General features: G+C 39.2%; 1 protein-coding gene across 3 annotated transcripts in view; it reads left to right on the top strand.

Moving 5' to 3' along the window:
- PPP4R3A (protein phosphatase 4 regulatory subunit 3A) overlaps positions 1-26,931 on the top strand; it is a 51,957-nt gene that overhangs the window by 13,229 nt on the left and 11,797 nt on the right. The window contains exons 2-10 of one of the 3 annotated variants that reach the window (XM_025392415.1): positions 5,626-5,681; positions 10,679-10,777; positions 14,269-14,886; positions 19,489-19,566; positions 19,939-20,055; positions 20,828-20,944; positions 23,442-23,573; positions 23,677-23,779; positions 25,776-25,934. In XM_025392415.1, the coding sequence (XP_025248200.1) occupies positions 5,626-5,681; positions 10,679-10,777; positions 14,269-14,886; positions 19,489-19,566; positions 19,939-20,055; positions 20,828-20,944; positions 23,442-23,573; positions 23,677-23,779; positions 25,776-25,934 (1,479 nt within the window). Of the gene's footprint in view, positions 1-5,625; positions 5,682-10,678; positions 10,778-14,268; positions 14,887-19,488; positions 19,567-19,938; positions 20,056-20,827; positions 20,984-23,441; positions 23,574-23,676; positions 23,780-25,775; positions 25,935-26,931 lie in introns of all 3 variants that reach the window. The other 2 variants (XM_025392414.1, XM_025392417.1) reach the window with 2 other exon arrangements.

Below are 26,931 nucleotides of genomic sequence, written 5' to 3'. Positions count from 1 at the left end.
TTTTTTTTTTTTTTTTTTTTGAGACGGAGTCTTGCTCTGTCGCCCAGACTGGAGTGCAGTGGCCGGATCTCAGCTCACTGCAAGCTCCGCCTCCTGGGTTTATGCCATTCTCCTGTCTCAGCCTCCCAAGTAGCTGGGACTACAGGTGCCCGCCACCTCGCCCGGCTAGTTTTTTTTGTATTTTTTTTAGTAGAGACGGGGTTTCACCATGTTAGCCAGGATGGTCTCGATCTCCTGACCTTGTGATTCGCCCGTCTCGGCCTCCCAAAGTGCTGGGATTACAGGCTTGAGCCACCGCGCCCGGCCTGAACTGGATCCTTTATAGTTGATTGGTGTAGTGTATAACTTGGCTCAATAAAACCTATTAGATGATGGAAAGAAACCTAATAGACTAGGAGTAAATATAGTATTGTGTCTTTTATTTATTGTCTTACTGAGCCCTCAAGTTAAAAGACTGTTTCCCACGTTTTAGCGTCTACAGCCTACTTATCTCTTTAGGAATATGGTATTGGGAATCAGAGCTGGACTTCCTAGACCAAAACCATGTGATATGATTGAAAAGAGAGTTTCAGGGGATGCTTTCCTCTAATATCCTGAATGGTCCAGAAAAACATTTCCCAACCCCAGAAACTTATAGTGTGTCCTTGTTTTAGCCAGAACTTTGGAAGGGAATACGTCAAACCTTTTTCCCCCACTTTCTAATTATTCTGATCCTGTAAACACTACTAAGAGAGTTTTGAAGAAAATGTCAAAGAGACTGGTACTTGAGAAATAATTGCCATTAGGTATTAGGTGACTGACAATGTCATACCACTGCACTGCTGTGTTTTTTGTTTTAGTGACTGTAAAAGTCAGGCGTGTGTTTCTTGAAAGCACAACTTGAATAACAACCTCAATCCCCTGTGCTATGTGTTTTTGACTTCTTAAACTTAGAAAAATCTTTTGAATTGCAGTATAATACATCGGAAAGGTACACAAATCATAAGTATTCGATTTGATGAATTTTCAAAAAATAACCAGTACACCATTGAAGAAACCACATAACCATTACTCTAGAAGCCTGCTTCATATTCCTCCCTGGTCACGATCCTACCCAGAGAAAACTGCTAGCCTAATGATAGGTTAATTTTGCCACATTTGTTCATGGTATCCATTGTATGAATATTTATACTTTACAGTTTACCTTTTTGTGTGTGTTTTGTTTTGTTTTGTTTTTTTGAGACTGGGTCTTGCTCTGTTGCCTAGGCTGGAGTTCAGTGGCATAATCTCAGCTCACTGCAACCTGCATTTCCTAGGTTTAGGCAATCCCCCCACCTCTGCCTCCTGAGCAGCTGGGACTAAAAGCGTGCACTGCCACACTTGGCTAATTTTTAAAATTTTTTTGTAGAGACAAGGTCTCACTATATTGCCTAGGCATTACCTGTTTTTTTGGTTTTTTAAAACAGCATTTGTGTACTATATAAATCACCCATTCAAAATGTACAATTCATTGTTTTTTAATATAATCACAGGTTTGCAACCATCACCATGTCTCCTCTGAAAAAAATCATGTGCCCATTAACAATCACTACCCACTTTCACTTCCTCCCAGCTCTAAACAACCACTAATCTGTTTTCCCTCTCTAAATTTACCTGTCTGGACTGGGAACGGTGGCTCACGCCTGTAATCCCAGCACTTTGGGAGGCCGAGGCAGGCATATTACTTGAGGTCAGGAGTTTGAGACCAGCCTGGCCAACATGGTAAAACCCAGTCTCTACTAAAAATATAAAAATTAGTCGGGCATGGTGGTACATGCCTGTAGTCCCAGCTATTCAGGTGGCTGAGGCAGGAGAATTGCTTGAACCTGGTAGGCAGAGGCTGCAGTGAGCTCAGATCACACCACTGCACTCCAGCCTGGGTGACAGAGTGAGACTCCGTCTAAAAAATATATATATATATGTGTGTGTGTGTGTGTGTGTGTATATGTAACTTTACCTATATGGACATGTGGTATTTTGTGATGGGCTTCTTTAATTTCATGTGTTTTCAAGGTTTATACGTATTGTAATGTGTTAGGTTTTCATTACTCTGTGTAGCTGAGTATGTGCCACATTGAATTTATCTGTTCATTTTTTGCTGTTGTAAATAACCTTGCTATGAATATAAATGTACATGTTTTTGTCTGGGCATGTATTCATTTATCTTGGATATATACCGAGGAGGGAAATTGCAAGGTAACTCTGCTTAACTTTTTGAGGAACTGCCAAACTTTTCCAAAATCGATGCCTCATTTTATATTCCCAGAAGCAATGTATGAAGCTTCCCATTTCTCTACAGCCTTGTCACCACTTGTTGTTGTCTTGTCTTTGATCGTAGACATTCTAGTGGGTACTTAATGGTATCTCATTTGTGGTTTTGGTTTTTGTTTTCATTTGAGACAGAGTCTCTGTCGCCCAGGCTGGAGTGCAGTGATGTAATCCCAGCTCACTGCAACCTCCGCCTCCAAGGTTAAAGCGATTCTCCTGCCTCAGCCTCCCGAGTAGCTGGGTTTAAATACGTGCACAACCATGCCCAGCTAATTTTTTGTGTGTCTTTTAGTAGAGACGGGGTTTTACCATGTTGGCCAGGCTGGTCTCGAACTCCTGACCTCAAGTGACCCACCTGCCCACCAAGGCGGGCGGATCATCTGAGGTCAGGAGTTCAAAACCAGCCTGACCAATATGGAGAAACCCTGTCTCTACTAAAAATACAAAACTAGCTGGGCATGGTGGCACTTGCCTGTAATCCCAGCTACTCAGGAGGCTGAGGCAGGACAATCGCTTGAACCCGGGAGGCAGAAGTTGTGGTGAGCCGGGATCGCACCATTGCACTCCAGCCTGGGCAACAAGAGTGAAACTTCGTCTCAAAAAAAAAAAAAGTAATATTGATCCATAATGCACTGTATATAGTTTATTATTTCCGTGGAGAATAATAGAATGCCATTTTTATTCTAATAATTAAAATAATGAAAGACTACAAAGATAGTTGGAGATGTTTATACTTTTTTTAAAATTTTATATTAAAAATATATAGGATGGGGTCTCACTGTTGAGACCAGGCTAGCCTCAAGCAGTCCTCCCATCTTGGCCTCTCAAAGTGCTGGGATTAGAGGCATGAGCCACTGCACCTTGCCTTTGTTTTTTGAGACAGGATCTCTTATCACCCAGTCTAGAGTGTAGTGATACAATCATGGCTCACTGTAGTCTTGAGATCCTGGGCTCAGGCAATCCTCCTGCCTGTCTCTTGAGTAGCTAGAACTATAGGCATGTACCACCACCTCATCCAGCTGATTTTTTCTTTTCTTTTTAAGGCAGAGTCTCTGCTGACCAGACTGGATTGCAGTGATGCCATCTCAGCTCACTGCAACCATGCCTGGCTAATTTTTGTATTTTTAGTACGGATGGGGTTTAACCATGTTGGCCAAGCTGGTCTCAAACTCCTGACCTCAAGTGATCTGCCCACCTCAGCCTTTCAAAATGCTGGGATTACAGGCGTGAGCCACCAAGCCCGGTCTACTTTTTCTTATTTTTATTTTATTTTATTGTTACTTTATTTTTGCAGAGGTAGGGTCCCCCTTTATTGACCAAATTGTTCTCAAACTCCTGGCCTCAGGCGATCTTCTCACCTTAGCTTCCCAGAGTGCTGGGTTATAGGCATGAGCCACCGTACCTGGCCACCTGCTGCTTTTTCTTGTTATGAATGTATCACTAGCACAGCTCTTAATTACCAAAATAAAATCTTGAAAATTGAGCATAAAGAGAATTGAAGGGGCACTGGAAAATGTGTTTTGATTAATCTGGCAAAAGTTGGAAAAAGAGGAAGAAGATTAAAACAGTATTTTCTCTAAAATGTGAGAATGCTTATCTGAGCCTCCTAAGCCAAAACCAGTTTTTGTAAAGAAAGAAAACTCAAAGAAATGGGGTTTGTAGGGAATAAGGTGGAAAAAAATAATATGGAGAATGTTTAAGTACTCAAAGGATAAGAAAGAGATTTTGGATTAATTAGGTCACCTGTCCTAGACATAGTGGGAGGATTGGTGTGAAGTGGAAAGCTGTTTATGTGCATAGGACATAACACAAATTGAGTTATCAGAGCTTGGTTAATTTACTATGTTCGGTATTATTTGGTACTGTTCTGAGCACACAGTAGTGAAGGGTCAGTAAATCAATATTGGACAGTATCGTAAAACAAATGAATTTTGATGAAAAAGCAAACTAAATTTGGAAATGTTAAGAACACTCAGCCATTTAGCCACTATTTGGAATGGGTAAAGCAATTGTTAAGTGTAATACGAGAAGAAATGAAAGCTCCGTATGAGAGACGGTTGCAGAGAAAACTGCTTTTTCTCAAATATTTTTAGGCCAGAGTTTGTCTTCAGGTAGTACTTGCAGGTATAAACTAGAACTGGTTGATAAGAGAAGAGGGGTATGGGAAGTCATACAATATATCGGAGATTTTAACCCACATCATCTGACTTCACACTGTGCTGTTTAATTACCTTCTGCTGTCCATAAATTGGTAGATTTCTATTGTTACCCAGTCCTTACTCGTCAGATTAACCAAGCATGGTAGCTGGCCCCTGTAATCCCAGCTACCCAGAAAGTGGAGGTTTCAGTGAGCTGAGATCGCGCAACTGCAACAGAGCCGAGACCCTGTCTCAGAAAAACATTTCTTAGGTTACAAATTACTGTAATTAAACTTACGTTGTTTTAAAAATAATTTTTCTAGGCCAGGCGCAATGGCTCACGCCTGTAATCCCAGCACTTTGGGAGGCTGAGGTGGGCGGATCACAAGGTCAAGAGATGGAGACCATCCTGGCCAACATGGTGAAACCCCGTCTCTACTAAAAATACAAAAATTAGCTGGGCATGGTGGCGCATGCCTGTAGTCCCAGCTTCTCAGGAGGCTGAGGCAGGAGAATCAAACCCGGAAGGCGGAGGTAGCAGTGAGCCGAGATCATGCCACTGCACTCCAGCCAAGGCAACAGAGTGAGACTCTGTCTCAAATAATAATAGTTTTTCTATAACTGAAGTTGAGTGTGCATCAAATGTTCAAAAAAGGAAATATGGCCAGGCACAGTGGCTTGCACCTGCAATACCAGCACTTTGGGAGGAGGGGGCAGTGGGAGGATCACTTGAGCCTGGGAGTTGGAGACCAGCCTGGGCAACGTAGCGAGACTCTATCTCTACAAAAAATGAAAAAAATTTTAAAAATATGTTTTGAGGCCAAGCGCAGTGGCTCACAGGTGTAATGTCAGCACTTTGGGAGGCCAAGGCTGGTGGATCACCTGAGGTCAGGAGTTCGAGACCAGCCTGACTAACATGGTGAAACCCCATCTCCACTAAAAATACAAAACATTAGCCTGGTGTGATGGCGCACACCTGTAATCCCAGCTCCTTGGGAGGGTGTGGCAGGAGAATCGCTTGAGCATGGGAGGCGGAGGTTGCAGTGAGCTGACATCGCTCCACTGCACTCCAGTCTGGGCGACAGAGGGAAGCCCTGTCTCAAAAAAAAAAAAAAAATTTAAGGAACTATGTATGTATGTAAGGGAATATAATTTTTCTGTTTTATAGTAACATAATGGAATGTCTTTTTCTGTTTCCTAGGTTCTCTACTTTTAGAGTCCAAAATAAATCCTAACACCGCATACCAGAAACAACAGGTACAATTTTGAAGATGTTGTGTTTTATCTTGCATATTTTCCTTTTGAGTAAATGAAAGTTTATAATCTGATTGCTTATAGTGAAAAATTTAGAACAGATTACAACAGTTTGCCAGTGAAATTCTAAAATAGGATTTCTGCCAGTTCCTATAGTGTTTAACACAATAATTTTAAATTTAAAAAGCTTGCCACAAGTTAAAATGGAGTTTGTGTTCCACCTATTATAGCAACTGAGCCCTAAAATTTCCTTGTTTTTACCTTAATAAAAAGGTGACCATTGGTGTGATAAGCTGCTACTAACACAGTTAAACGTGAAAATTCCTTCTTTTGCTGTTGTAGATGATAATGCAGAAGGAACATCAGTATCTCCCTCTACAGCAGTACTGTGTAGATAGGACTCTGTCATATGAATCTGATTTCTTTTACAGATTCCTGAATAGAGTCTTATTATGATATTACAGTTTTGAAGATAACTGTACTTAACAGTACAGTGTACTCAAAATACACTGTTTCTTAAGTCTTTCTAATATGCGATGAAATATCAGAAAGTAAATCTTTCACTTAGTATCAACTAGTGCTGTTATTAAATGGTATTCATTCAGTACACACGCGCCTGCGCTTCATGTCCACCCACACACATACAAGATGAGTGCTCTATATAGCCAATGAAGTCAAGATCAGTTCCCTCATTGCCCGGAAGATGCAGATACAAAATAGTTAATTTAAAAGAAAGAAGATTACCAGCTTGTTCTTAAAGTGCTTTGCTTCATCATTGATCTTGAAAATACTAGAAAGAAGTTGGTATTGTTTTTATTTTTCCCATAGATGATGCGTAAAGGTCGTGACTTGTTTGACATCACCCAAATAGTGGATAGGAATGCTGGTATCAACTCCTAAACATCTTTAGTTGTGATTTATTTGTCCACCAAACATTCATACAATATATTTTCTTGATAATTTGATAGTCTGATATAATACTGTGTTGCATTTAGTATTCTTAAGAAAACTTAAGTTTGATGGAAAAATTGAGAGCCTGGAATCTTTGGCTTTGATCTTCCATACTGAAATACATTAAATTCATATTTTGAAGTTGTATTCAGCTGAAGAGTAAAAGCACATTTTAAGAAAAAGGAAAGATTGAAACTTTTGAGAATTAGTGAACAAATTCATGTGTCTCAGCCTATAGGTTGTTGGGTGATAAGCAAGATAATTTGGAGAAAAGTTGCTGTAATATTTGGAATCTTCAAGGAAAACAAGAGCAGTTTCTAAAATTTTATAAACTTACTAGATTTGTCAAATAGGTAATTAAGAGCATATGTCTGGCTATACCCTGACTTAAGCATCAGCCTCCAAATGATTCTGAATATACATTACAGCAGAATGTGTTATTGGCTTTATGCTTATCCTAGTAGTCTTTATTGAGCTGATAATCCTAAGTATTTATCAGAGTTTTAGGAGCCATCTAATTTGGGCAAGTTGTTCCCCGCACCCCCAAGATGATTGTTATTTTCCCCCAACTTTGTTTTCATCACTAAGAAGTAGTACCAGCTGGGCACGGTGGCTCACACCTGTAATCCCATCACTTTGGGAGGCCGAGGCGGACAGGTCACAAGGTCAGGGGATCGAGACCATCCTGGCTAACACAGGGGAACCCCGTCTCTACTAAAAATACAAAAAAAGTTAGCCGGGCATGGTGGCAGGCACCTGTAGTCCCAGCTACTTGGGAGGCTGAGGCAGGAGAATGGCGGGAACCTGGGAGGCGGAGCTTGCAGTGAGCCTAGATGGTGCCACTGCACTCCTGCCTGGGTGACAGAGCAAGACTCCGACTCAAAAAAAAAAAGTAGTGTCTATATTATGACTAGTTTTCATAACAGGATGTATCTTTCCCATCCTGATCATGAGGAAACTGAGGCTCAGAAAGGTTACCTAACTTTTTAAGCATCACCTGCTACATAGATGGTGGTATTAGAATTTATACTGTGGCCTCTTTACCTCCTAAATTTCTTAGTATTTTCATTCCATGCTATTTTGACGGAAAATAATGTAATTTAATTTTGTCTTACATGGAGCCTTATAATAAATGCTCAGTATCTACTGAGCAGATAACCTTGTAAAGTATTTAGGCTGCCAGAATTATAGATTAGCTGCAAATTCTTCTACCCGTTGTTCTGTTCTGGTGAATTATAAAGGTAAACTAAAAATGAAACCTTACTAATTTTTGGCATGTTAATCTTAGAATGTTAATAGTTTTGAGCCTGAACTGCTACTCAGTCTGGATCAGATGGCCTGCCTGGGATCTGTGATAGCTGAAAGTCCTATAAGATAGTGTAAAAAGGGGAGTTTGAGGTATTTTCCAAAATTCTGAATAAAAATTATAGACTTAGTAATACTGCACAACCAAATCAGATTCTCATTTATTTCTGACTGGCAGCACTTTAGTCCAGCGAGACTACTGGTCTCTTGATTGACAGTTGTATAAATGACTGAACAGAGTTAATATGCAGTTTAGCAGATAAATTTTTCATTTTTATTCTTTTAGAGGTGGGGTCTTGATATGTTGCCCAGGCTGGAGTACTGGTTCACAGGTGTGATCTTAGTGCACTGCGGCTTCCAACTCCTGGCCTCAAGCAATCCTCCCTCCTCAGCCTCCTAACTAGCTGGGACTACAGGTATACACCATTGTGCCTCGCTTAGACACATTTTTAAACATGGAATCCATTTGTGTTATATTGAGATGTGTTCTTGGCTAGAAGTGGTGGCTCACACCTGTAATACTAGCACTTTTAGAGCCCAGGAGTTTGAGACCAGCCTGGGCAACATGGCATAACTCCACCTCTACAGAAAATACAAACATTGGGCATGGTGGCACATGCCTGTAGTTCCAGCTACTTGGGAGGCTGAGGTGGAAGGACCACCTGAGCCCAGGGAAGTAGAGGCTACAGTGAGCCATGATGGTGCCACTACACTGCAGCCTGAGTGATGGAGACACCATCTCAAAAGAAAAAAAACAGAAGTCCTTGCTAGTGAGAAAGATTAGAAACTGCTGCAGTAGAATCACGGGTCCTTAAAAGTACCTTAAGCTAGTCCTGTTTCCTCCTCAATACGGGAACCATTGTCATCCTGATGGATGCCCAGTCAGGTTTTGCATGTCTGTTTTTGGTTACTTACTAGTAAGATTGAATTATTTTTTTCTTTATACCATACTCCAATCCATCTAACTTTACTCTTCTAAATTCTCTTTGTACCAGCTTGAAAAAACACCGAGTGGCATAGCCCTTCAGATTTGGAAGTTAGCCATTAAATGTGACTCTCCCTAGTACCATTCAATATTTCTTGTATGAGATGATTATAGATTGCTGTCAATGAGAGGGCCCTTTTTTGAAATGGTTGATTGCTGTCGAAGAGTATGTATATTTATTTATTGCCAGTAAGATTTGAAAGGATTTTGTTTTTGTTTTTTTTTGTTTGAGACAGATTCTCACTCTGTCACCCAGGCTGGAGTGCAGCGGCACAATCTTGGCTCACTGCAACCTCCGCCTCCCAGGTTCAAGTGACTCCCACGTCAGCCTCCCATGTAGCTGGGATTACAGGCATCCGCCATCATGCCCGGCTAAAATTTTTTTGTATTTTTAGCAGAAACAGGGCTTTACCATGTTGGCCAGGCTGGTCTTGAACTCCTGACCTCAGGTGATCCACCTGCCTTGGCCTCCCAAAGTGCTGGGATTAGAGGCATGAGCCGCCACACCCTGCCAAAAGGATATATTAGGCCTTAATAAATAGTTTGACTCTTTAATTTTTTTTATTTTTTTATTTTTTTTGAGACAGAGTTTTGCTCCTGTTACCCAGGCTGGATTGCAGTGGCGCAGTCTCAGCTCACTACAGCCCAGCCTCTGCCTCCTGGATTCAAGCAATTCTCCTGCCTCAGCCTCCCAAGTAGCTGGGATTACAGGCACACGTCACCACGCCCGGCTAATTTTTGTATTTTTAGTAGAGATGGGGTTTCACCGTGTTAGCCAGGCTGGCCTCAAACTCCTGACCTCAGGTGGTCCGCCCACCTCGGCCTCCCAAAATGCTAGGATTACAGGCGTGAACCACTACATCCAGCCATATATTTTTATCATACCATGCATATCGTAGAATATATGCTGTTGGTACTATGAGGAATATAAAATGGTCTCAGTATTGTATGTGCAGTGTCTTGCTGAGATTACATCTTAATAAAAACTGTCGAACTATTCATTAAATTTTCATTAAAGTTCTGTCTAGATGGCCAGGCACTGTGGCTTATGCCTGTAATCCCAGTGCTTTGGGAGGCCAAGGCGGGACGGCCTGAGGCCAGGAGTTCAAGACCAGCCTAGGCAACATGACAAGACCTCCATCAAAAAACTAAGAAGTTCTGAATAGGAATGAAAGTGTGGTAGGTGCTAGGAGTGTGCTGCTGCTTGAACCATAGCACTTCGCTAAGTTTTTTTTTTTTTTTTTTTTTTGAACCTATGTACAGGTAAATGCTCACATACTACAAATTTAGCCAATAATTTCAAGGGCTTCGTGGATCTCAGAAGAATCCCCTGGTGAAAAACACCTGCTGACAATAGAGGGAAGAGAGAAAGAGTTGTTTTAACCCTATCGTCCTAACATGCCCTAGCTATTTTATACTTAGATTTCCTCTTTGGACATTTTAATGACAGCATAAAATACAAGTCAGTATGATTGGATAGTGTTAGTGTAATTGGTATGTTTTCATCTTTTGCAGTGCATGAAAAGAATATATTCCATATATTGGTTTAAGTTGTCCTTAAGGAAACATTATTTTTGTTTTATAGATTGGCGGAAGTGAAGTGTAAAAAGTCATTGTTTTGAAAAAGAAAGACATTGATAATTGCCAGTATTAGTGTTGCAAGAAGTAAAAATGAGCACAGTTTTATTTCCTTTTGTTTGTTCATTTTCGTTTGTGATAGTGTATGTTAATCATTCAGACTCCTTTTATGTTTCCAAAGGACACTCTGATTGTGTGGTCTGAAGCAGAAAATTATGACTTGGCCCTTAGCTTTCAAGAAAAAGCTGGATGTGATGAAATTTGGGAGAAAATATGTCAGGTAATTTTTTAAATAAAAAATCAACATGCTTTCTTTAAGTGTTTATTTTTTGCCATGCTTTCAACTAATGCCCAAGAGTTTAAATAAATTTCAAATTGATCTTTTAAATTCACTGCTGCTTTGAACTTGATTTAAAGGAAGGTATAATTTATTGACACTAAACTCTCTAGCTCATACCTTTGCTGAACTCCAGTGTTTTATATCCACCTGGCTTTTTGAAACTTTCTCCTTGTGTGTTCACTAGCATCTCAAATTTAGTACTCCAAAACCAAACATGACCTTCCCACGTACATCTATCCCATCTTCTTCTAAGTGCCATCCAGTTGCTGAAGTCAGAAACTTGTGGATCATGTTTATCCTTCAATCGTCGCTTTTATCCATTCAGTCCCCCCATTTATTATCTCGATAATACATCTTGATCCATTGGTTTATCTTCATTTTTACTATTATAGTTTTCCAAGCCACCATCATTTCTTGCCTGGTTTATTGGTTTTGTCTTGACTGATCTTCCTAAATCAACATTTTAGCTACAGTGATTAGGTGATCTTTTTAAAAATGCAAGTCTGATCACATCACTCTTTTGTTTATAACTTCTTGTGGCTCTTGAAAGAAAACCCACCCTTGTACTTGTCTTGAGCAGTATGGCTCTTGGCTGACGATTCAGCCTTACTCTGCCTCTAGGCTTGAATGTTCTTAATTTATTCTGGAGTTTCCCTAGTGACATAATCGCAACCTTTTGTGAATTTGCATTTGTATGTGCTCTAGTTGCTGATGCCATTGGCTCTTGGTATACACTCGTTTAGGCCATTTCTTTCCAGAGAAGGTTTCTCCATCTCCATGTTTACTTTATCTGGAGAATAATCTTCACCAGATTCCTTAATTCCTTTGAGTGTGGCCCTCAAACCAGCAGCACAAGCATGACCTGGGAACTGACAGAAATGCAAATTCTGAGACCAGCTCCCCTCCCGCCGACCCTAGACCTACTGGATCAAAAACTGCAAATAGTGTCCAATAATTGTTTTTTAAAATCCTGTCTTAGGAATTCTGTTTTCACAAGCCCTGTAGACCAGACTTTTCTCTTTAAAGGACAAGATGGCAAATATTAAGGCTTTGCAGGCCATATAGTCTCTGTCACAGCTAGGTCAACTCTGCTATCGTAGTTGGGAAGTAGCCGTAGACAGCACATTAATGAATGGAGGGGCTATCTTCTAGTAAAACTTCTATTTACAAAAACAGGCGCAGACCAAATTCGGCTATAGTTTGTCGCCCCCTGCTTTTGGTGATTCTGATGCACCCTGAAGTGTGACAGCCATAGCATTCATAGAAGATCTAGTGTCCTTAGCACAGTTTTTTCTTAACTTGTGGAATTTATTTCAACTATATATTCTACTTAGCTATGATTTTCATACATTAAACTGTCTGTTAAGCTTTCCCTTTCCTTCTCTGAAACATGAAAGGACTAACATTTATATCTGAATACCATCCATCTTTTTAGTTTTTCTTTGCTTTCTGTCCAACAATTCTATTTATAGCACATTTCTCTAGATTTTGTCTTGTAGAGTTCTCCCAAAGAGAGAGAGGTGACTTTAATAAGTTCAGGCTATGTTAATAGCATCTGTTATTCAGACAAATGTTGTTCTCCTCTGTTCCATGTTTCTGAATCAAACAGTCCCACTCTGGATGCAGTCTTCCTTTATGCCAGTGTGCAACTCAAACCTGAACTCGATCTGTCATTGTCATGCCTGTCTCTCCTTTAAGATTGTCTGATCTTTACCTTTGTTTGGTCTTCAATGCTATAAAGTTTTCCGTCATCTAAAGTTGGGGCACAGATAGTAGTACTTGCATGCTTTCTCTATAATAATTTTATCGCTAGCTGCGTTATATTCTTTTCTGGTATTCCCTTTCAACATTTACATAGTTTATGTTCAAGGTGTCATTTCTCAGTCACTATGGGTTCTGTCTGAACTTCTCAATCATTTTCTAGATCCAAGAAAGTCATTACATTTTGCTCTCTGAGATGTTAAATGTTTTTCTGTTTCTTGAACCATGTTCACCAATTTTTGTCTGAACTCAAAAAAGATGGCATTTTTAATATAATAAGGGTACTCCTCTCTTTTCATTTGGTTTGCTAATCAAAATCTAACATTTTTCTGTGGTAAAATCATGGTTTGGATATTAGGAACTTAAAATTATAATGAGAGCTTACATAATTAACAAATTCAGAGCCAGTGTGAGACCATGCCAGGTACAAGCCATGAATGTGACTTGACTTGCCTCCTTTCAGTGCTGCTGTCCACTTGGTTGAGGTCAAGACCATATCACCTTGCAGCACATTTCAAGAAAAGTATTCCAGGTCATCATCTCTTCTAGTGTCTATCAATGCATCTGTTTATTATGCTAAGCAATTTAAGCTTCTTGGCTTTTTCATACAAGGTCTAATTTTTTTCATCCCTTTACATTCTACTTGGCCTTCTACTTGCTTTAGTGGTCACTGTCTCAAATTGTAGTGCCACAATAACAAAACTGGTTTCCTTTCAAAGTTTATCCTTGACCTTTTGTTACAAAAAAATGCCTTACTTTAAAATGTAGTCAATGTAAGTTACCTTTTTATAATAAGAGCCCTTCCAGTGGCATAAAATTAGGTTTTATGACAGATTTTCGGGCTCCTAGAGGGATCCCGAAGGCTACAGGTTAGGGTGTGTAGAAAGGAAAATATTTTCGTGGTTTGGTTACTTAACCTTCAGCAGACCTTTTTTGGGGATAACTCGTACTACATATAGGTTGTATTTACTTTATATGTGGCTTCATTTTTATGTAGGTACTCTTGTATTCTGCCTAGTGTTTTTTAAATCCTATTTTTGGGCTGTCAGTATTTATAGCAAATCAGTGACTCACTTTGGTCCAAAGCCAGTTTGTTCATGCTCTTTGGCCCTTGGTTTCTACAATCAATTGATGTTAAGTATTTTACTTTTTGCTTATAATTATATATATTTTCTGTGATCATAACGTTATGATATTTGGTGTTTGTTTGGTCTTCACCTCAGAGTTAAATATTGAAGAGCTTGGTGGTGGCAGCTATCCTTTAGCACAGTCCTAGCACTGTTGCTGAGACTTGCCCTGGTCTACTGGAAAAGAGGGCCAGGGATATGAGATGTTAGTGGCTGTTTTAGCATCAGGCTTCTGTTGTGAGTCTGCAGAGGTCTGTTTCGTAACAGTCTCACTTAGTTTAGCCTGTCCTAGAAAGTTGTTCTTGCCAGCAGACCTCATGCTTTATAAGGAAGCTCAGTCTGTTTTTGAACTTTGACTAACTTCCTTAAAATTGAAAGTATATGTTATTTGGAGAAATGTAATGTAGAAAAATAGGCAGTTTTGTCTTGAAAATTATCATTATAGGTTTCTTACAGCATCTCTTGTATTCATCTTAGAATATCATTTAGGCTTGCTGTTCAGTTGTTATATATTTAGTCAGCAATTAAATTTTTTTTCCATAGGTTCAAGGAAAGGACCCTTCCGTGGACATCACTCAGGACCTTGTGGATGAATCTGAAGAGGAGCGTTTTGATGATATGTCATCGCCAGGCTTAGAATTGCCATCTTGTGAATTAAGTCGCCTTGAAGAAATTGCAGAACTTGTGGCATCATCTTTACCTTCACCTCTTCGTCGTGAAAAACTTGCACTGGCACTAGAAAATGAGGGTTATATTAAAAAGCTCCTAGAGCTTTTTCATGTGTGTGAGGATTTGGAAAATATTGAAGGACTACACCACTTGTATGAAATTATCAAAGGCATCTTCCTCTTGAATCGAACTGCTCTTTTTGAAGTTATGTTCTCTGAAGAATGTATAATGGACGTCATTGGATGTTTAGAATATGATCCTGCTTTATCACAACCACGAAAACACAGGGAATTTCTAACGAAAACAGCCAAGTTTAAAGAAGTGATTCCCATATCAGATCCTGAGCTGAAACAAAAAATTCATCAGACATACAGAGTTCAGTATATACAAGATATGGTTCTACCAACTCCTTCAGTCTTTGAAGAAAACATGTTATCAACACTTCACTCTTTTATCTTTTTCAATAAGGTAGAGATTGTTGGCATGTTGCAGGTGAGTTAGATCATTCCTTTTTTCATACTTCAAGAGATGCAGCAAAAACAATTTGCTCCTTTTAAATACATATATTAAGTTTTAATTTTGTTAATGTATAAAGTTAAGTATTTGTGAGATATTTTAAGAGATTATAATACATAATAATACTGTGAGACCAGAAGGTTACTGTATCTCGGGTAGGAAAGGTAAGTGTGATAAATGTAGTTTGAAGAAATGGTACAAGGGGATGATTTTTTAGATACTGGGTCTTGCTCTGTTGCCCAGGCTATAGGGCAGTAATGCAGTCTCAGCACACTGCAACCTCCACCTCCGTTTTCCTGACTGAAACAATCCTCCCACCTCAGCCTCCTGAGTAGCTGAGACCACAGGTGTGCACCACCACCCCCAGCCAATTCTTGTATTTTTTGTAGAGATGGAGTTTGTCATACTGCCCAGGATGGCCCCAAACTTCTGAGTTCAAGCAGTCTGCCTGACCCGGCCTCCCAAAGTGCTGGGATTACAGATGTGAGCCACTGGGCCCAGCCTGACTTTTTTCTTTTTTTTTTTAAATAAAGTTGGGGTCTTGCTCTGTTGCCCAGGCTGGAGTGCAGTGGCACAGCCATAGCTCATTGCAACCTTGAACTCCTGGGCTTGAGCCATCCTCCCACCTCAGCCTTCCAATTAGCTAAGACTACAGATGCATGCCACCATACCCACCTTTTAACATTTTTTTTTTTTTGTAAAGAATGGATCTCACTTTGTTGCCCAGGCTGGTCTCAAACTCCTGGCTTCAAGCAATTCTCCCACCTTAGCCTCCCAAAGTGTTGGGATTACATGTGTGAGCCACCATACTCAACTACAGGAGGATAACATTAATGAAGTGGTTGAATGCTGAACTTTGGGGTTATTACTCTATGAATTATGCATAGAATAGAACAGATTGGAAGAGGAAAGAGTGAAGCACAAAGCCAAGAGAAATGTCACTAAATACAGAATATAAATTCTAATGAGAATTGTGGGCTAGGCGCTGTGGCCTGTCTCTACCAAATAAAATAAAATTTAAGGCGAATTTGTAAAAATCCCAGAAAATGATACAGTAAGGGTCCAGTTTCAGGGTCTAGGAAATGTAGCAGAGGAGGCAAATTATAACTGCATGTATCCCTACCAAAAGCCACGTTTTGTTAAGGAGTGTGCCTGTGGGTGAGTTAAACCCATGTGAATTTGAGTTTCAGCTCCGTCTGTCACTTAAAAACTCTCAGTAGCTATATGAGTTGGACAGCCTTAACTTCTTAAAGCTTCAGTTTCCCCATCTGAAGGATGGTGACATTAATGCCTACCCTGTAAAGTTGTCTGAAAATTAACTGAGGTCAGGCATGTAAAGAAAGTGTTTAGTATGATGTAAGATTCATGGGAATTTTTTAAAGTATCTGTGGATAATTGCTTATTAAAATGTAGATTTTTTTTTCTTATAGTATGCCCAGTCTCTCTGATCTGGTGTTTTAGGGTGTTTGCATCACAATCCTCTAGGGTGCAGTATGGTGAATTCTGCACAAAACAGAGTGGAAGTCTCTGAGAGCTAGACAATAATTTGCGTTTGTAACACCCTCAAAGTTAGAAAACCTCTTACTGTGTCATCCCAGTGTGTGCATCTATTCTAACTGAAATAGAAGTTTACGTAGGCTGGGCCTAGTGGCTCACACCTGTAATCCCACCACTTTGGGAAGCCAAGGCAGGAGGATCCATTGAACCCGGAAGTTGAAGACTAGCCTGGGGCTGGGTGTGGTGGCTCATGCCTATAATCCCAGCACTTTAGGAGGCCAAGGCGGGTGGGTCACCTGAGGTCAAGAGTTCAAGACTAGCCTGGCTAACATGGCGAAAAGCCGTCTCTACTAATAGTAAAGTACAACAGTTAGCTAGACGTGATGGTGGGCGCCCATAATCCCAGCTACTCAGGAGGCTGAGGCAGGAGAATCATTTGAATCTGGGAGGCGGAGGTTGCAGTGAGCTGAGATAGTGCCATTGCACTCTAGCCTGGGCAACAGGAGTGAAATTCTGTCTCAAAAAAAAATGTTTGTTTTTTTTTTAATTAGCCAGGTATGGTGGTGCATGCCTATAATCCCAGCCACTTGGGGAGCTGAGTTGGGAGAATCGCTTGAGCCCAGGAGTTCGAGTCTGCAGTGAGCAATGATCATGCCACCGCACTCAAGCCTGGGCAACAGAGTGAGATCCTATCTCAACAAAGCAATAAGTTTATGTAGTACAAAGAAATAATTGTTACTTGCACCCGTACACACACACACACACACACACACACACACACCCATGTTGTTTTTTATTCTTTGATGCCTATGATATTGTAAGAATAACAGATCTTTGAGAGGCTGAGGTGGGCAGATCACTTGAGGTCGGGAGTTCAAGACCAGCCTGACCAATATGGTGAAATCTTGTCTCTACTAAAAAATTAGCCAGGCGTGGTGGTGGACACCTGTAATCCCAGCTGCTCAGGAGAATGAGGCAGGAGAATTGCTTGAATCTGGGATGCAGAGGCACATGCCTATAATCCCAGTTACTCCAGAGGCTAAGACAGGAGAATCACTTGCACCTGGGAGGCAAAGGTTGCATTGAGCCAAGGTCGCACTGCTGCAGATAAGTGTAATATGACTTGGAAGATCTTTTAAGACTTTACCTCAGGAGTATAAATAAAATAATTATTTGAAACCTGCATTTGTTAAGTATAGAAAGGAAGACAATAAATATAGTAAGAGCTGCTTGATAGTACACATTACATATAAAGCAGTATGTTTAATCATATGTCTGTTCCTGTTTAGAAAATTTTGTATTTCTAAAGTATTAGCCAGTGATAGCCAAAAAAAGGAAAAGTATGAATTAAAATACTGAGTTCTCCTGATCCTTTTCTTCAGCTCCATATGGTTCTGTTTTTGTTATGTGGGGATTTGTCACTTCTGTGTTTTCTTGGTCTTCGTACATGTAAAATGCCAGTTTTATTCATTAAGTATGAATAATTTCAAGTTGTTAAATCTTTGCGTCCCTGCAATATGCTGTGTAAAATATTGGCTGCCAATACGTCTGTTTCTCTTGATGCTGGACATTTCTATCCAAAGTGCTGCTGTGAAGGCTGTAGCATTTTACAAATGTTTTGGCAAGAAGTGATTGAGGTATAGTTTAATGCAGGTTCCTGCCCACTTTGTGTAGCCCCATGCACACATAATATCACGCCCTCTTAACACTGACTGCTTCCTTTGTAGTACCATAAACATTCTTATTTTCTCCACTTCTGTACCCCCAACTGCAGCAGTTCAGAGAATATCTTTTTTAACCATTTGATATCCATTTGGTAGAATATAGTGTATTGGGGAGTGTCTTGAAATTGGATGCCATTTGGGTAACAAACATGGTCAAGACCGTATTAGTGAGGTATGACCTGTTTCGACATTTTAGAAAAAGTAAAGGTGGGAATAACCGAACTAACTTAGTGCCACAGAAGATTTTTCTAGAGCACTCACAACAGTGAATGTGGAGCTAGTAATCTATTGGGAGCTTGTATACACATCCGTGTGTATGTGTATTTAGAGTGAGGCATGTCTAGGGATGGAGTGGTATTGAATCTACTTCCACTAGCTGAGGTAGTATGTAATTTAAATAAAATCTTTGTCGAGCATGGTGGTTCATGTCTGTAATCCCAGCACTTCAGGAGGCCCAGGCCAGTGGATTGCTTGAGGCTAGGAGTTCAAGACCAGACTGACCAACATGACAGAACCCCGCCTCTGCTACAAATACAAAAATTAGCTGGGTGTAGTGGTGTGTGCCTGTAGTCCCAGCTACTAAGGAGTCTGAGACAGGAGAATAGCTTAAACCTGGGAGGCGGAGGTTGCAGTGAGCCGAGATGGCACCATGTGGTCTACCTGGGTGACAGAGCAAGACTTTGTCTCAAAAAGGAAAACAAAACAAAAGCCAGGATCTCGATGAAAAAATAGAGATGAGAAGCGTTGACCGGACAATCATGAAGACTCTACCACCTTAATTGGGCTTGGGTGAATTTTAAAATCCAAGTCTCCATTTTAAAATGAAGTAAAACAAAAAGTTCTAAATTTTGCTTTTTAAATAATTGAGTCGTTCTCTGTATCTTTAAAACACTAAAGTAGCTTTGTCTTCATTTTCATTCTCATTTGAGAGGTTGTAGAACCTACCCTTTAAAAGTTAAGGTTATAAAACCTATGAAAGTGAGGAGTCAGCAAGTGTTGGTCCTGCTATTTTTGTAAATAATATTTTATTGAAATGCAGCCATATCCATTCATTTACAGTTGTCTGTGACTACTTTCATACTACTGGACCAGGGTTTGAGTACTAGTAGTAGAGATCACATGGGCCACAAAGCTCAAAATATTTACTACCTGGCCTTTAAATAGGCTTAGAAAATAGAACCTTGACAGAATTTTATACTTTAATAGTGTGGTTTTTCTTTCTTTTAAGAAAATAAAAAAACAACATTGCCAATACCTTCCTTTTTTCAGTTATTGCCATTTATATTAAAGCGTCCTGAAATTATATTTTAGTACAATCTTAGCATTAACATAATTGCATTTGTCCTTTGTTTCACAGGAAGATGAAAAATTTCTGACAGATTTGTTTGCACAACTAACAGATGAAGCAACAGATGAGGAAAAAAGACAGGAATTGGTAAGAAATTAGATACTATGAAAGGCATAAAAATAAAGCCACTGGCTGGGCTTGATGGCTCACGCCTGTGATCCCAGCACTTTGGGAGGCCAAGGTGGGTGGATCACGAGGTCAGAGACCAGCCTGGCGAACACGGCAAAACCCCATCTCTACTAAAAAGTACAAAAATTAGCCAATCATGGTGGCAGGCACCTGTAGTCCTAGCTACTCAGAAGGCTGAGGCAGGAGAATCACTTGAACCCGGGATGCAGAGGCTGCAGTGAGCAAAGGTCGTGCCGTTGTACTCCAGTGTGGGCGACAAGAGCAAGACTCCGTCTAAATAAATAAATAAATAAAACTTTTTATGTCGCTTATCCTTTTTTCTAATTTCAGGTTAACTTTTTAAAAGAATTTTGTGCGTTTTCCCAAACGCTACAGCCTCAAAACAGAGATGCTTTTTTCAAGACTTTGTCAAACATGGGCATATTACCAGCTTTAGAAGTCATCCTTGTAAGTTTTGTGTCTCCTCATTTTTAATTACCATTTTTTAATCCCAAAATTAATTTTTTAATGTAACATGCAAATATTCTATTATAGCCAATATTTCATCTTAGCTGGGTAGTTCATTAAGTTAAAGAAGCTATAAAATTGCAATGTTGGCCGGGCGCGGTGGCTCAAGCCTGTAATCCCAGCACTTTGGGAGGCCGAAACGGGCGGATCACGAGGTCAGGAGATCGAGACCATCCTGGCTAACACGGTGAAACCCCGTCTCTACTAAAAATACAAGAAAATTAGCCGGGCGAGGTGGTGGGCGCCTGTAGTCCCAGCTACTTGGGAGGCTGAGGCAGGAGAATGGCGTGAACCCGGGGGGGCGGAGCTTGCAGTGAGCCGAGATCGCGCCACTGCACTCCAGCCTGGGGCACAGAGCAAGACTCCGTCTCAAAAAAAAAAAAAAAAAAAAAAAAAAAAAAAATTGCAATGTTAGACAGTTTTCACACAGTATCGAAAGAATGCAGTTAAAGGAATTTTCCATAATTTAATGATAATTTGTCAGCTTTGCAGCTTATTAGCTGAAGTGTTAAAATAGAAAGGCAAACAAAAATACATGATTTAGAAAATATAGTTTTATCCATACGATAAGAGTTTTGTATGCAGAAGAATTTCTTTGACCTTTCTTTTACATTACAGTTTTTTCATATGTTTTGTTAGGTTTGGATATTTACATAGCTATAGGTTCCATATTTTTATAATTATAGGAGAAATAAATGCTTTTTGTCTGCAGGGCATGGATGATACACAGGTGCGAAGTGCTGCTACTGATATATTCTCATACTTGGTTGAATATAATCCATCCATGGTACGAGAGTTTGTCATGCAGGAGGCACAACAGAATGATGATGTAAGTAAGAAGTTAACAGAGCAAAAAATAACCAGCAAGGTAAATATTATTTGTACTAATAGTAAGTATTTATACATAGGAAGCTATAACTGTTTTTATTATTCACTTTTAAGATTTAAATTGTTGCTGTTTGGGAAAAGTGTAGCCATAATATCAGATGAGTTGTTGTTCCCCTAAATTGGTTCCTGTCTCAGTTTATCAATTTGTCCTACGGAAATTATTTATGTTCGTTTAAATTGCCTTTTAAAATGTTAATGTCACTTTTTTTTTTTTTTTTTAATTCTGAAGTCAACTTGCTATGTTGTCTTATTTAAATCATTTAGTCAATCAGTTCTTGTATCTGGGGAATTATAAATAAGTTACCTAGGGAAACATTGACTTTAGGGTAGATTCTCAAAATCATCAAGAATGAAGAAATGTAGCACAGTCCCTTAAAATATGTAGGGTGCTGTTTCTTTACTGCCTTGCCATAGAGAACAAGCTGTTAGTTGTTCACAAACACTCACATGTTAGCATCTGAGATATACCATATTTTAAAGTGATAGAGAATATATCCTGGTAATGTGAAGGGTGCGCCTGGATCACGTAGTGCGTGACATGTGAGAGCACTAAATGTGTGTGCTCTTCTCCTTTATTTTAAAATAATTGAACCAATGATTCTGATGTTTTCCTGCTTCCCCTATAACAATTTGGGAGCAACTTTTTACATAAGAATGAATAAGATATTCTGCCTTTAGGTTCTTCTAAAGGGAGGAGGGGAAAAAGGCACCCTTAAGGGAAAAAAAAAAAATCTGTTTAGAATTCCAGCCTGTGGTATTTTTACAAAATAAGAAAATAGACTGTCTTACTTTTTGAAAAGATCCTATTTTATGTATTGTGATGTCAAAAAAATGGAATGCCATGTAACTGTTACGTTTAAATTTTTATTTTTAAATTATAGTGCAGGATAGGTGCAAAAAAGCACCAGTTCGAACTGTTGAATGTTATGTCATGTTTTTCTTTTATAAAATATTAATGTCAGCCTCAGCAACATAGCAAGACCCTCCTTTACTACAAAAGTAATTTTTAAAACTTAGGTATGGTGGCATGCACCTGTAGTCCCAGATACTCAGGAAGATGAGAAGGAAGGGTATCTTAAGACCAGGAGTTTGACTGCAGTGAGCTATGATTGCTCCACTGTATTCCAGTCTGGGTGACACAGCCAGACCCCATCTCAAAAAAAAAAAAAATTCTGCTAGAACCGAAGTATCTGTATTATTGAAAATAAAGGCTTTTGTTGGTCCCCTTAACCCATGAGCTGAACATAGGAACATATATGGATATACCTCAAAATACATACAGTAGGACTCTTTTTTTTTTCTGTTTTGCAGCAGAATAACATTTCAGTCAATAGGACTCTTGATTCCCACTCTTCTTGATCATCATTTTGGTCTACTGTCTCCATTTTCTCTATCCCTTGTCCATCCTGCCTTTGCATACACATAGGCAAGAGCAGGAATTTTCTCACTGAATCCCTCTCAATCTTACTACTTAGGTGAGGAATACCAGTCATAATAGGACCTCAGGAAAACCAGCCATCTATTTTCTTTGATATTTAGAATGTGTATAATCCATTTGTTCTCTGCACTCTCTAAATACCATAGTCTCATTTTCTCCAATTTCAGACATTCAGATAGTTTTTTCCTAAATTTATTTTAAAAGGAAATTTTATGTCACTTTTACAAATGGAGAACATATATCATTGGCCATAAATAGAAGGACTCTGTAAAGATAAAAGCAATAGACTGGGCACGGTGGCTCATGCCTGTAATCCCAGCACTTTGGGAGGCCCAGGTGGGTGGATCACCTGAGGTAGGGAGTTCAAGACCAGCCTGACCAACATGGAGAAACCCCATCCCTACTAAAAGTACAAAATTAGCTGGGCGTGGTGGCGCATGCCTGTAATCTCAGCCACTAGGGAGGCTGAGGCAGGAGAATCGCTTGAACCCAGGAGGTGGAGGTTGTAGTGAGCCGAGATTGTGCCATTGCACTCCAACCTAGGCAATAAGAGCGAAACTCCATCTCAAAATAAAATAAGATAAAATAAGATAACATAAAAATAAAAGCAATGAAAGTAGAATGATGATGTAAATCCTACCTAAATATTCTTACTGTTAAAGCTATGGTCATAAAACCCACTGGCTTTCTTCAAAAGGTAGATTACATTATTAGAAAGTTGTAAAGATCTATTATCGCCAAACTAAAACCTTGCTTTTGCTTTAATCAGAGGAATTTAAAGATAATAGACAAGAAATTTATATTTAGGGCTATGTCCCTGTACCACACTTGGGGAATGAAACAGTCATGTGTCCTATCAGATAACTGAGTTAAACATTTCACTTTCCAGTTAACAAAACACCTTGAGCCTAGGTATAATGCTGTGGTATGTGTCTTAGTTTTTGCTTTTTCCATTCTCTCATAATAAGTGATTCTGAGTATGTCTGTTTTTTCTCTCCAGGATATTTTGCTCATCAACCTCATTATAGAACATATGATTTGTGATACAGATCCTGAACTTGGAGGAGCAGTCCAACTTATGGGCCTGCTTCGAACTTTAGTTGACCCGGAAAACATGCTAGCCACTGCCAATGTAAGCCATGAGCATTTTTATTCTTTTTCATAGCTAGTATATTGTGTATTGCTGGTGGGAACCGGTGCAGTTAAAGTTCATGGAAATGTTTTTGATTCCTTAGAAAACAGAAAAGACTGAATTTCTGGGTTTCTTCTACAAGCACTGTATGCATGTTCTCACTGCTCCTTTACTAGCGAATACAACAGAAGACAAACCTAGTAAAGGTAAGATAATTCAGGTTGGTAGTTAAGTTCTCTGTTCTTGAATGCTGAATTCAAAGTTGGTGTTAAGTAATCTTATTAGGACGCAGTTAGCGGGAGGTAGAGGCTGGGAGGACGCACCCTTTAAAAAGTAGTAGTCTTTAAAAGTTCAAACCAGGTTAACATAGAGGTCTTAACAATTTGTTTGTTTGTTTGTTTTTATCAAAAGCAACCTGGAGTGTTAATAATGTATTTTGAAAAGAAAGGTTCATGATAAAAATTTCCCTAAAAGACCTGTAATTCCAGCACTTTGGGAGACCTAGGCAGATGGATCACGAGGTCAGGAGATCGAGACCATCCTGGCTAACATAGTGAAACCTTGTCTCTACTAAAAAAATACAAAAAAAAATTAGGTAGGCGTGGTGGCAGGCACCTGTAGTCCCAGGAGAATGGCGTAAACCTGGGAGGCAGAGCTTGAAGTGAGCCGAGATCGTGCCACTGCACTCCAGCCTGGACAGCAGAGCAAGACTCCGTCTCAAAAAAAAAAAAAATTTTTTTCCCTAAAAGTAGTGTAATCAGATAACAGAAACATGTAAAAGAAATAAGATAATTTTTTGTTGAACAATATTTGTATTCAGTTTGCATCTACACTGGTGAAATAGAAGGCAGTAGCTATGAAAAAATTCATTTTAAATTATATTCCAGATGTATAGACAGAGCTAGACTTTTTGCACAGTATTAGGCTACTTTTATTTATATTGAAGATATGTTAAGGTTTGTTATTTTTGCATTTTATTCATTAGAGCTTTAACGCATATGTGTGTGTGTGTTTAATTTAGGAGGTAGTTTTAGGTCTTCATTCGGAAATTGCTTAGTTAAGCTTTAGGAGTAAATATATTATTTTGTTGTTTGAAATTTTTTTTTTTTTTTTTTTTTTGGAGCCGAATCTTGCTGCCCAGGCTGGAGTGCGGTGGCGTGATCTCGGCTCACTGGTTCACTGCAGCCTCTGCCTCCCAGGTTCAAGCAATTCTCCTGCCCCAGCCTGAGTAGTTGGGATTACAGGTGCCCGCCACCATGCCTGGCTAATTTTTTGTATTTTTAGTAGAGGCGGGGTTATCACCATGTTGACCAAGCTGGTCTCAAACTCCTGGCCTCAAGTGATCTGCCTGCCTTGGCCTCCCAAAGTGCTGGGATTATGGGTGTGAGCCACGACGCCCAGCCTTGAATTCTTAATATAACAATTAACTTATAGCACTCACATAAAATACATGTTAAATTTACTTTTTGTATAACTCCAGAATCAAGTCCATGAAATGTGAATGTCCATTTTTCTTACGTGCTTTATTCATATTAGGGTAAAGCTTGAGGCTTCTTTCCAAACCACATGTTCTATTCCTCCAACCTTTATTAAGATGAGAACTCATTGTGATTTTGTGGAAGCAGTGACTGTGTTATAATCCAAATGTGGGGGAATGAACAAAAAGCCTTTCAGAGGCTTGCTGCCTGGTGAGGAGTAAAGATAATTCAATTATTATAATTCAGCGTAGACTCATTACAAGTAGTAAAGGAGGCACAAAACACACTGTGGAATCAAGGGAATGGGGAGACAGAGTAATTGCACCAAAGATGACACGGTGTCTGGCAGAACCTCATATAGTGTATCTGTTGGAGAACATGCTAAGATACTTGGTAGAGGCTCCTTGAATTTTGAAATAAGGCAGATACTCTAGATTTGTTTCCTAACTCTGCCTTACTAACTTTTCCAACTTGGGTCTAGTTAGTTTAATGGGCTCATAATGTGAAACCAATTCCCTGTAGGGTTGTTAAAATTAAATTTAAAAAGTAAAGCATCATTCCTGGCACATGGTAGGCATTTGGTAAATGCTGATTTCCTCCTCCCTAAAATTAATATATTTTGGTTAATAGAAGGGATTTTACTTGATTAGAATTTGAGTTCTTATATTTTAGAAGGAAAAATGTTAGTCATTAAATATAATTAGTTGTGTTTGGTTTCTTTTAGATGATTTTCAGACTGCCCAACTATTGGCACTTGTATTGGAATTGTTAACATTTTGTGTGGAGCACCATACCTACCACATAAAGAACTACATTATTAATAAGGATATCCTCCGGAGAGTGCTAGTTCTTATGGCCTCGAAGCATGCTTTCTTGGCATTATGTAAGTGTTAGAATTATTTATCATCTTTGTATATTGTCATGTTGTTGATATTTTTACATCTTATTGCCCAAATGAAAAGACCGCTGATTACAAGTCAGGAGATCTGGGTCGTAACGTAATACTAGCTCTGCCACTGATTATGCAGGTTTGCCACACTGAGCACGTGTTTTTCTTGACTCTCTTCTTACTCAATATACAGTAAGGGAGTAGAATGTATCTACAGTGTTATATTCCATTACTAAAACAGCACCATTGATCATTTTACCTTGGATATTTTATAGCAGGGGTGGCAGACTACAGCTGAGGCCAGATCCAGCCCGTGGCCTATGATTGTACAGCCTACAAGCTGAAACGTGTTTATGTTTTTAAAAGGTGACCTGAGAAGAGGGAAATGAATATGCTACAGAGACCATATGTGGCCCACAAAGCCTAAAATATGTACTAGGTGGACATTTGTGAAAATGTTTGTAGACTCTTTTAGAGCAGTATAGTCTCATAATAAGATTGTTGTTAGACATAAATTTTTCAAAAATTGACTTTCACAATGTTCTTAAGACCCTAGTTTGTTAGAGAAAACTATGTTTCTGAATTGAAAATAGGTTAATTCAGAATGTTCTTTATCAAGCAACAGCCAGACATCTCAGGTAATGAGTTTCCGTATGTAAGTGGTCCTTATTGGTAAGTTGTTAGACCAAATTTAGGGGCACCCTAGAGGTTCTGTAAGAGATTTCTGCTGGTAATTTAATTTTTGCCTTTTGGTTTTTAAAGGTAAGTTTCAGTGTTTTTTGTTGTTGTTGTTTTAAGCAGTCATAGTCATGCACTAATTAGAGGCCTGAATATATATCCGTTTTTGCTAATCTTCATTTCTAATTGTTTTGCTTAAGTGATTTTTTTTTAAATCCTTAAATCATATTACATATTATAAAAATAATTATAAATTAAAATTTATTTAAAATATATAAATAAATGGCCAGACGCAGTGGCTCATGTCTGTAAT

Source organism: Theropithecus gelada, chromosome 7b, assembly GCF_003255815.1.
Source record: "Theropithecus gelada isolate Dixy chromosome 7b, Tgel_1.0, whole genome shotgun sequence".
Lineage (NCBI taxonomy): Eukaryota > Metazoa > Chordata > Mammalia > Primates > Cercopithecidae > Theropithecus > Theropithecus gelada.
The sequence above is the reverse complement of the archived record's forward strand: the minus strand, read 5'-3'. Positions and strand labels throughout refer to the sequence as shown.